This window comes from Salmo trutta, chromosome 30 (assembly GCF_901001165.1).
Source record: "Salmo trutta chromosome 30, fSalTru1.1, whole genome shotgun sequence".
NCBI lineage: Eukaryota > Metazoa > Chordata > Actinopteri > Salmoniformes > Salmonidae > Salmo > Salmo trutta.
In genome coordinates, this window is record NC_042986.1 from 17656180 (window position 1) to 17667805 (window position 11626).

General features: G+C 45.2%; 1 protein-coding gene across 8 annotated transcripts in view; it reads left to right on the forward strand.

The window, feature by feature from the left end:
• Nucleotides 1-11626, forward strand: part of LOC115168138 (ankyrin repeat and SAM domain-containing protein 1A) — a 119024-nt gene that overhangs the window by 105144 nt on the left and 2254 nt on the right. For 5 of the 8 annotated variants that reach the window (XM_029723111.1, XM_029723109.1, XM_029723110.1 and 2 more), the window contains 9 exons: nucleotides 1902-2000; nucleotides 2104-2250; nucleotides 2374-2790; nucleotides 2902-2973; nucleotides 3183-3269; nucleotides 3630-3767; nucleotides 5195-5377; nucleotides 8373-8480; nucleotides 9236-11549. In XM_029723111.1, the coding sequence (XP_029578971.1) occupies nucleotides 1902-2000; nucleotides 2104-2250; nucleotides 2374-2790; nucleotides 2902-2973; nucleotides 3183-3269; nucleotides 3630-3767; nucleotides 5195-5377; nucleotides 8373-8480; nucleotides 9236-9358 (1374 nt within the window). In that variant the 3' untranslated portion in view covers nucleotides 9359-11549. Of the gene's footprint in view, nucleotides 1-1901; nucleotides 2001-2103; nucleotides 2251-2373; nucleotides 2791-2901; nucleotides 2974-3182; nucleotides 3270-3629; nucleotides 3768-5194; nucleotides 5378-8372; nucleotides 8481-9235; nucleotides 11550-11626 lie in introns of those variants that run through there. The other 3 variants (XM_029723112.1, XM_029723115.1, XM_029723116.1) reach the window with 3 other exon arrangements.

Genomic DNA, 11626 nt, shown 5'->3' on the forward strand with positions numbered 1-11626 from the left:
GAGCAACTTAATGCACAGTGCGTACAGTACCTCACCTTGCTAATTGGTCATTTGAGTAATGGCAAATGATTCCTCTTCAGACCAATGGATGGACCCATCGAGTGACCCCGATCAATGGAGGGAGGCTCCTTTCAGCCCCCTTCACCCTACTGTCCTGCCATTCCCTGATTGATCCATTGATTAGCCAGCCATTGCTCTTGCCTGGCTGTGCCAGCCTTGGAGATGGTATTGTGTGGGACTGTAGATGGACTGTAGATGGTATTGCGTGGGACTGTAGATGGTATTGTGTGGGACTGTAGATGGTATTGCGTGGGACTGTAGATGGACTGTAGATGGTATTGTGTGGGACTGTAGATGGTATTGTGTTGGACTGTAGATGGACTGTAGATGGTATTGTGTGGGACTGTAGATGGTATTGTGTGGGACTGTAGATGGTATTGTGTGGGACTGTAGATGGTATTGTGTGGGACTGTAGATGGTATTGTGTGGGACTGTAGATGGACTGTAGATGGTATTGTGTGGGACTGTAGATGGTATTGTGTGGGACTGTAGATGGACTGTAGATGGTATTGTGTGGGACTGTAGATGGTATTGTGTGGGACTGTAGATGGACTGTAGATGGTATTGTGTGGGACTGTAGATGGTATTGTGTGGGACTGTAGATGGACTGTAGATGGTATTGTGTGGGACTGTAGATGGTATTGTGTGGGACTGTAGATGGTATTGTGTTGGACTGTAGATGGTATTGTGTGGGACTGTAGATGGACTGTAGATGGTATTGTGTTGGACTGTAGATGGACTGTAGATGGTATTGTGTTGGACTGTAGATGGTATTGTGTGGGACTGTAGATGGACTGTAGATGGTATTGTGTGGGACTGTAGATGGACTGTAGATGGTATTGTGTGGGACTGTAGATGGTATTGTGTGGGACTGTAAATGGACTGTAGATGGTATTGTGTGGGACTGTAGATGGTATTGTGTGGGACTCTAGATGGTATTGTGTGGGACTGTAGATGGACTGTAGATGGTATTGTGTGGGACTGTAGATGGTATTGTGTGGGACTGTAGATGGACTGTAGATGGTATTGTGTGGGACTGTAGATGGACTGTAGATGGTATTGTGTGGGACTGTAGATGGACTGTAGATGGTGTTGTGTGGGACTGTAGATGGACTGTAGATGGTATTGTGTGGGACTGTAGATGGACTGTAGATGGTATTGTGTGGGACTGTAGATGGTATTGTGTGGGACTGTAGATGGTATTGTGTGGGACTGTAGATGGACTGTAGATGGTATTGTGTGGGACTGTAGATGGACTGTAGATGGTATTGTGTGGGACTGTAGATGGTATTGTGTGGGACTGTAGATGGACTGTAGATGGTATTGTGTGGGACTGTAGATGGACTGTAGATGGTATTGTGTGGGACTGTAGATGGTATTGTGTGGGACTTTCTAATGCCTGTCTCCCTCCCTCCCCCATACACTTAAATTACATTTCATTTAATGTATTGAGGTTTATTTCAGTGCTGTAGTCAACTGTACAGTATGTGAACTCTGGGAGAGGAGAGTCAAAGTTCTTGACACCCCAGAGGAATTGACCCCTTCTTTCCGTAATGACAGCATCTGGGCAGGTAGATCAATAACCAACCATATGTTGCGTCTTTGTCTTAGTCCCGTTTTATTGTGTTAGATTTAACCTAAAAGCCCTCCAACACTAAGAGGCTGCGTTAGAGTTCCATTGATTGTATGGAGAAAACCACTACCTCCATTGAATGAATCATTGTGTTATCAAATTCCTTGTCTGCAGCTAAGCCTGGCGTTATGGCGACGTTGAGACCATGACGGTAGGATCATTGTGATGTATGTCATTCTAACCTGACCTTCCTCTCTCTCTGTTACAGGGCAGTAATGTGATGGAGGATCAGGACCTCAGGGAGATAGGCATCACAGACCCAGGACATCGGAGGAAGATCCTGCATGCAGCTCGATCCCTACCTAAGGTTCCCCCATGGCCCCCTTGCAGCATTATAGCGCTACTAGTTAGTGTGACTGGCCCTGACTGTGTGAAGTGATCATTGTGTGACTGTGAGTCTCCCCCTGCAGGTGAAGGCCTTGGGCTGCGACGGCAGCAACTCTCTGTCCTCCTGGCTGGACCTCCTGGGCCTGCAGGAGTACCAACACAGCTTCCTGTCCAGCGGATACCGTAGCCTCGACTGTGTCAAGAACTTGTGGGAACTGGAGATTGTCAACGTGAGTGTGTCTCTCTGAAATGTAGTTTGAGCGAGAACATTTCGAAGTAGCTATTTAATTCAATAGTTAATATGTGCCAAATGGCAACATGCTCTATGGTTGTGTTTACTTGTGTCTCTCCAGGTGCTGAAGATCTCCCTGCTGGGACACAGGAAACGGATCATCGCCTCGCTGGCAGAGCAGCCTTATGAGGAACCTCCTGTCAAGCCCCCCCGCCTGTCCCAGATCAGGTGTCAGGACCTGGTATCCCAGACCTCCTCTCCCATCAGTCACATGGACTCCTATACGGGCCACTCCATGGACCCCATCCTGCCCCTGGGGGAGCCTGGGGGGAGGAAGGGGCCTGACCCCGAATACGATGTGACCCCCCACCGTTCCCGCAGTGAACGACACCGATCACATGAGAGGTATGAGGAGCGGCATCGTGAGCCTCGTCTGACCCTGCGACCCCCCAGCCTGGCAGCACCCTACACCCCTGTACAGAACTGGCACCACCAGCCTGAGAAGCTCATCTTTGAATCCTGTGGATATGAAGCCAATGTAAGGGCTCTCTTCCTGTTGTAACTCACTAATGGCTTTCTTTAATACAGATGGTGTCCCACTCTCTGTACTACTATATTAATGTCCTGCTCTCCCCTCTCCTCTCTCCAGTACCTGGGATCTATGCTCATCAAGGAGCTACGGGGGACCGATTCCACCCAGGATGCCTGTGCCAAAATGAGGGTAGGTCTAGCCTCTGTTTCTCCAGAGAGACTGTTATCTAACATTTCAGCTTATATGTGTTGATTTTTCTCCCCTTTGTTGCAACTTGTATTGTCTTAAATCTGATTCATTGTACCAGCTGTTGCTCTTCATTGGGACCTGCCCGTTCCTGATTACAGGGACCCAAGTTAAATGTTCTCCTTTTCATGCTATACATCTCTGTCTCTCAGAGGTCAACAGAGCAGATGAAGAAGGTCCCCACCATCGTCCTCTCCATCACCTATAAAGGGGTGAAGTTCATTGATGCGGCCAATAAGGTTGGTTGGCGGGGTGCCCCCTTTTCACCTTAGGCCTGATCCATACAGCGATATCTGGCAACTAGACAGATTAGTCTCTCTCATACACACACCCCAGCCATGGAGGCTAGACACCAGAGGAAGCAGCCCAGTATCACACCTCACCTGTCACATTGATCCAGCCCAACCCTCTCTCTCTCCTACTAAATTTCACCCCTGTCTATTAAGTGAGTCATAGACACTAGGGCAGTAGGTCGAGGTTGAAGGTTGAACTTGTTAGGTGTCATATTAACCATTTTTTCCCATGATGGAGATGTGAAAGTGGTTGGTGTTATTGCCGCTGTGACTCCCTATTAATCTTGGTTCCTCCTCCAAATACAGAACATCATTGCAGAACATGAAATCCGGAACATCTCGTGCGCGGCCCAGGACCCAGAGGATCTGTGCACGTTTGCCTACATCACCAAGGACCTGCAGACCAACCACCACTACTGCCATGTGTTCAGCACGGTGGACGTGGTGAGAATACCTGCTTACACATCAGCCCACTCATCTACTCTAGCCTGCCGTGACTTCATTGTATACTATGCTATTGGATTAGTTGCAGAATACATCCAACTTCAGACTGCTCATAATAGCTCTACTGCTGAAATATTGTCCTGCGGTGTGACAATTCCATGCAGAGACACTGTTGCCCTGTCCTGTCCACAGAGCATAGTTCCTCCCAGATATCCTCTCCTTTGTCCTCATATGGGATACTTCCCAGCCACCGTCTTCAATCCTCAGAGGAGATGTGACTGACTGGCAGCAGCACTGCATCACTGTCATCTTTACTTTCTTGACCCGCTTACGTCACTGTGAGGTTTCTCACTTTGGCAACGCTGATGGCCTTCATTTCCCCACCACACCATTCCTCCTGATAACTGATTATCTGTCTAAACTCTAAGGCTTCTCAAATATAATACCGCAGGGGTCATCGAAAGCCACTGACTGACTACTAGAGTCTGGTCACATAGAAATACAATTCATAGAATGACCATCCCCATTCAAGTCAATGGGTGTTTGTTTATGGCTGGTTCCACCTTTCTGACATGTCTGCTGATGACTATCTGAGGTGGGGGAGTATAATAACCCTGAGATGTGATCAAAGCTTTTAAACAGTAATGACCAGGCTGCTACTGGACTCCACAGGCTCATTTTTCACCAGCCCACACAGTAGTACAGATCCCAGATCAGATCAAAGGATATAAACAGAAATACATTTCCTCAGAGACACACAGGAATAAGCGGTGTTTCTGTTTTTCTTAGGGTGGAGTTGTTTTGTCACTTAACTTTACAAGACTGGGTTTGGTGTTTAATTATGTCTCACTTGAGTGGGTTGAGCTGCCCAGTGGTGCTGTATGTGTCAGAGGAAGCCAATCAAATCAAGGACTTTTGGGGTGTACAAATAAACACACACACACACACACACACAGACCCCTCCAATGTTTTGGTCTCAGTCTCTGGTCCTGAGTGTCCTGAGTGTGTGTTCACCTTCACCTGGTCCTATCCACTAATTAGAATGTGTGTTTTAATGTGATGCGGCGCCAGCCCCCGTTGGTTTGCAGTAGCAGGTGTTTGCAGCCAGGGGACAGCGAGGGAACAGCTTGCTGTCTCGCTACACTTCCTCTCTACCTGACAGCTCTGCCTGCCATTGAGTTGGGTCTGTTTACAAAGTGGTGCAGGCAAAGAAACATAACAAATTAAGTCATAGATTCCATTGTCTGACTAAGAGCATCTCTCCTGGAAGTTACTCTTCACTTCTCCACTTCAATCTGAGTGATGCAGCAGCGTTCATATTCAGGAGCACTGATGTCTGTGTGTCTGTGTCTGTTGATATGAGAGACGGGAGGAGGGAGTAGAATACTGAGTAGGATTCTACGTTCTGTCTCCACCCCCTCTGGTAGAACCTGACCTATGAAATCATCCTGACGCTGGGACAGGCATTTGAGGTGGCCTATCAGTTAGCTCTCCAGGCCCAGAGGACCAAACAGCACCAGGGCATCCCAGCAGGCCCCGGAGCAGAGGTCATCGAGACCAAATCCAGCCGGCCTGTTCCCAAACCACGGGGTGGCGTAAGGAAATCAGGGGTGAGTTTGTCACATGCGGACACACACAATTCTCTTCTGATTTGGACAGGAAACAAACAAGTAATTTATCATAATGATCCTGCAGCTCCTCACATCATTGTGAATACATTGTGAAAATCTGCCAGTAGCATTAAAACATTAAGGAATGGATTGCCACTGAACACATGCGGCTTTAAGGACGGGCTCATTGTAATTGCTGGAACGGAATAAATTGAATGGTATCAAACACATGGTTTCCATTCATTTGATACAGGTAACTGCCAAAATAAAGGGAACACCAACATAAAGTGTCTTAAAACCTCTTGAGGCTAGGTGGGACGTTAGCGTGCCCCCCGTGGCGCACCCTATCAACAGCAGGTGCATTTCAAGAGCGGCAAATTTGAAACCAAATAAATGTTCAAATTCAAATTTCTCAAACATACAACTAACTTACAGCCTTTGAAAGATAAACATCTTCTTAATCTAACCACGTTTACCGATTTCAAAAAGGTTTTACAGGGAAAGCATAAAGTTAGGTTATGTTAGGAGAGTACATTGACAATAGCTGTGTGCAATGCATTGTCGATTCAAAGACAGGCGTCACCAAAACCATACAATCAGCTAAAATTATGCACTAACCTTTTACAATCTCCATCAGATGACACTCCTAGGACATTATGTTAGACAATGCATGCATTTTTAGTTCTATCAAGTTCATATTTATATCTAAAAACAGCGTTTTACTATGGCGTTGATGTTCAGGAAATCGTTTCCCTCCAATACCGGCAGTCAAGTCATGACAACAAAATAATTAATTAATATTAGAAAACATTGCTAAAATATTATATTGTCATTCAAAGAATTATAGATTTACATCTCTTGAACGCAATGGACTTGTCAGATTTAAAATTAACCTTACTGGGTAATCACACTTTGCAATAATCTGAGCACTGCGCCAGAAAAATACGCATTGCGATACAGACTAACCGCCATGTTGGAGGAATCTAAAATCGAAAATACTATATAAATAATCCATTACCTTTGATTCTCTTCATCAGATGTCACTTCCAAAGAGTCCCAGGTCCATAACGAATGTAGTTTTGTTCAAAAAAGCTCATCATTTATGTCCAAAAACCTCCGTGTTGTAGCACATGATCTAAGCCAGCCGGACTTCACTTCACTTCAAGAACGGAAAAAATATATTTCCGTTCGTTCAAACATGTCAAACGTTGTATCGCATAAATCATTAGGGCCTTTTTTAACCAGAACATGAATAAAATTCAAGGCGGACCATTGGGTTTTCTTTTAAAACGTTTCGGAATGAGAGTACCCACCATCAAATCGCGCGCCAGGGGTCTAATGGGCCATCACGTTCCATGACTCTTATTCGGTCAGATCTCACTGTAGAAGACTCAAAACACTTTGTAAAGGCTGGGGACATCTTGTGGAAGCAATAGGAAGTGCCAGAATATTCCTAACCCCCTTTGTTTTTCAATGGCATAGGCTCAAAGTCAATTCAACACATCAGGTATCCACTTCCTGTCAGAATCTGTCTCAGGGTTTTGCCTGCCAAATGAGTTCTGTTATACTCACAGACACCATTCAAACAGTTTTTGAAACTTTAGGGTGTTTTCTATCCATATATAATAAGTATATGCATATTGTAGTTACTGGGTAGGTGTAGGAGGCAGTTAAAAATGGGCACATATTTTTTCAAAAAATTCTCAATACTGCCCCCTAGCCCCAATAGGATGTTGGACACCACGAGCCAGAACAGCTTCAATGCACCTCGGCATAGATTCTACAAGGGTCTTGGAGGGATTGATTACACACATGATTACCATCATTTGGTGTTTTGTCTCAGGCGCCGCTCCAGAATCTCTCATAAGTGTTCAATTGGGTTGATCTGGTGACTGAGACACACACCACACTTTAAACCCCCTTTGCTCCTTTGAGACCCCTCTTTCAAAGTCACTGAGATCTCTTCTTCTAGCCATGGTAGCCAAAATAATGGGCAACGGGCATTTTTATATATGACCCTAAGCATGATGGGATGTTAATTGCTTAATTAACTCAGGAACCTCACCTGTGTGGAAGCACCTGCTTTCATTATACTTTGTATCCCTCATTTACTCAAGTGTTTCCTTTATTTTGGCAGCTACCTGTACCATTCAATTCACTAGATCCCAGCCACTATTATGAGCTGTCCTGCTCTCACCAGCCTCCTGTGCCACTGAATGGTAATGTGATGATCACAGGGCTGCTTGGACTATTTATTATATATAACAAACAGAAGGTGTGTTCATACACAATCCTTTCCCTTAGGAAAATTGTATGATTTTGGCATAGCATGAAAACAACACAATGACGAACACCCCGAAAAACAAACACAATGACGAACACCCTAAAATGACGAACACCCCTAAAAACAAACACAATGACGAACACCCCTAAAAACAAACACAATGACGAACACCCCTAAAAACAAACACAATGACGAACACCCCTAAAAACAAACACAATGACGAACACCCCTAAAAACAAACACAATGACGAACACCCCTAAAAACAAACACAATGACGAACACCCCTAAAAACAAACACAATGACGAACACCCCTAAAAACAAACACAATGACGAACACCCCTAAAAACAAGCAACCACACCGTCGTCATAGCTGTACTTTGGGATTAATAGCTATATACTGACGCTATTAGCAGAGGGGTTTCATTATGTAAAGCCTTTCTCTGCAGGAGGTATCAAATGACAGGTACCACTCCCATCCCTCCCATCGGTACACATACCTGAAATCAGCACATCTCATGTCCCCCAGTTACTGGACTAAGCAGGGTGTTGTGATAATCTGTCCCTTCTTCCTGTTCTGTTTCAGTCCTCCCCATTCTGTTGTTCCACCCTCCCTGGCCTTCTCTTATTTCTTCTCTCTTGTCCTTTCACTTCCCCTGTGTTAATGTCTGTCTCTCGCTCTCTTCCTGTCTGTCCTGTCTGTCTCTCCCAGGACTCTCCTCCCCTGCTGGACAGTCGCTCCTGCTGTTACTGTCTCACCTGCACCACCCACCGTCCCTCCTTCCTCCCACTGCACCACTCTGCCAGCCCTGTTGCCCAGGTGCTGTTCTCTCCCTCTCTCCTCATCCTTTCTCCCCTTCCTCATCCTTCGATCATCCACCCTTTCTACATAATTGTATGTGTTACTGCCTTGGCTTGATCGATCCCCCTATTACCAATCCTTTACCAAAAACTCCCGTTTCTCTCCTCCCCTTCAATCCATCCACATTACTCCTTTGTCTCTCCTCTTCACGCCTCATTTCTTCTCTATTTTTGTCTCAATGGGGTTCTCAACCTGGAGTCACATGATTTTCTTTCTTTCAAAAGATGACGTCATGTTGAGACACCATCAATTCTCTGTTGGTTACTGTGTTGATCTTTACTGGGCCCCTTGATAGTTGTAAAGCCCTTGGGAGCCCCCTACTGGTATGAACATTCCAGGTTGGGAATCACACTTGATTTGCTGATGTGATGTGGTATATCTTGGTCCTCACTGGTTCCTCTGTTAAGGTTTTCTTACTCACACTTAGTACATTTTACTGTGCTTCAATGAGTCATCAGTTCCTGTCATGATCTCTCTGTTTGCACAACATGTTCAGGCACAATAAACTGTTGTAGCCGTATTGTTAGAGAGAAGTAAAGATAGATTTTGTCTGGGCGCCAGGCAGGCTCCGTGCAGAATTTCACCACACCGTGATCTTAGAATGACTAACATGTAATTCAGCACACTAATTGCATTTATTTGTCTGTTGACTCTCTCACCCTAAGAAGTGTCAAATCCTGTATCTGAGCCCCCTCTGTGTCCTACCCCGCCAGGTGGACCCGTTGGAGCTGGAAGTGGACTCCCAGTCCCAGAGCAGCACCACGTGGCTGGTGGACCCTGTCCCCAAAGACTCCAAGAGGACCATCAGCACTAAGTACGAGACCACCATATTCTGAGTGGACCTGACACCTCTCCTGCCCTCTGCCCTTTGACCCTGGGCTTGACCTTCTGACTTACTGTACCTTTCCTCCTCCTCCTTCTGTGTGCCTTTCACTGTGACTCTGCGTCCTGCCTCTTTCTCTGGGCCAAAACCCTCCTGCCTGCCCTCCTCTGCCTCCACCTCCTCTCCTCTGTCTGCTGAAAGACTCAACTTCTCTCCTTCCCCTGGTCTGTTATTCAGTCTACCATTATGAGACCTGCCTCTTCTGTCCTTGCCTCGCCACTGCCTCTCCCCCTGACCACAGATCTGTTTGTGGGGACTAACTGGACAACCTCCTGGACTACACCCTGGTCCCTGCTCCTTTTCGCTGTGTTAAACTGCTGACTCCTCTGGGCCCTGAATCATTGCTCTGTGATCATCGTACAGTATGTTCCTAGGCATTTGGTTCCCCTTGCCTCTGTGAAGCATGATACTCTACCTTGTCCTTCCACTTCCCTCACATTGACACTGTTTGTTCTGCTTAAACTGTTTTAATGTATGGTGCTGTTATTCAGTACCCTAGCTATGATGTGTGTAGGACAGCTAATGTAATCCACAAATCCAGTCACTGATTAAGTTTGTTCAGTGGCTGCTATCTCCATTCTACCTACCTACCTCCCCACTCCTCACCATTCCTCTTTCCCTCTTACAAACTACTATCCCCCAAACTCTCTTAGGACAATCCATTTTTCTCTCCATCTATCCCTCCTTTCTTTTTCCTTTATTTTATTAATCAATCTTGTTTTCTCCTCTGGGTGCTTTTACTGCTCTACCAGGCGACGGCCACTGTGAGGCGCTCTTGAAGAACTTTCCCCTTCCTTGTTTTCTGAACTTTAAACTCCTGACTCCAGTGCTCAGAAACAAAAATGATTCTGTACAGCGAAGGATCACATACCTGGATGAACATTGTTTCCAAAAGATCTGTGAGAGACTCCCTGTTCCATTGTTGTAGTTCTATGCACATTAGTAGGAACATTGCCTGTTTCTCTGCAAGGGGATGGAAGACCACTCTGGACTAAACCCTAAGCCCAACCTAGGATTGGTCCATTTGGGTTAACAGAGGGAAAGGCATGTTGATGCGCATCCTGTCTGATTTATTTTCAGTCTTTGTGTCGGTTTCCCATACTTAATCGGAGTCTGGGAAACTGGCACTCTGTGTTATGCTGCCAAAGTAGTCTAGAGTCCAGCACTGTGATAGGAGGAGATCTCTACTGGTAACTAATGGAGTTAACATTGATGGGGGATAGATAGGACACAGAGGTTCAAACAGATCATAGTGTCCTACATAGATGTCCTCACTGTTATAGACAGCAATGTGGGAAATCAATCTGAGCATGCCTTGCTCTTTGACTGAGAATTTGATATCTAGTGCAATCCTTATTTGGAGTGTCATGAAACAGTTGTGAATGCTTGGATGCTGGGGAAATATGTGCGTCAAAGATGATATGACGAGAACTTAAATTGACTGTTTATTCAATAGATTATGAGCCAAAATGCATGAATTCTGCTCTAGCCACCAGTAATAGACTTGGGTGACGGTTTCAGTCTAATTACCCAGCCTAGCCGGTAGATCCGTCAATATAGGGCTGATCGGTTATATTAACCTTAATGAGGAGGGGAGCTCATCAAATCTCTCACTGGAGAGGAGTGGTTAGGTGAAATGCGTCAAAAGAATAAACTGCTGTACCATCCATCTTTCCTAATCCAAGCATGTCTTAATGGACTGAAAGATGAAGGCATAACCTTGTCAAGGCACGTTCTGTTTAGTTGGCATCTAATCCATCCACTGTGGTTAAAAAGAGGCTGATGTATACAGATTAAGAGTACAGCATTACATAATGTTGCTACATTTTAGGTATAGTGCATTCAGTGTTTTTTCATTTGAAATCATATCACTCTTTGCATCGATCTAGATTTCTAACTAATCGCCATATTCCAAATAGTGCCAAGATGTAATCAACCCAATGTCTGTTGAAAGTAAAGGTGAAATAGGGGACTTTCCTTTTTTCCCTTTCATTTTCCTTCTTTTTTTCACTACTCAGACAGTTTCTCCTTTATGTTCATCATGTTGTCATTAATGGCTGTCTGTGTTTGTTTTACTATTCACCCTGCCTCAGTCGATATTCAGTGCTAACGTGGAAGCGGAATTTAATCATTATCTAGAAAAATCTGTTATTTTGATATCTACGCCATTTTGTTTTCAGTTGGCTCAGTTATGTTTTTACATTATTTTAACCCCAGTGCT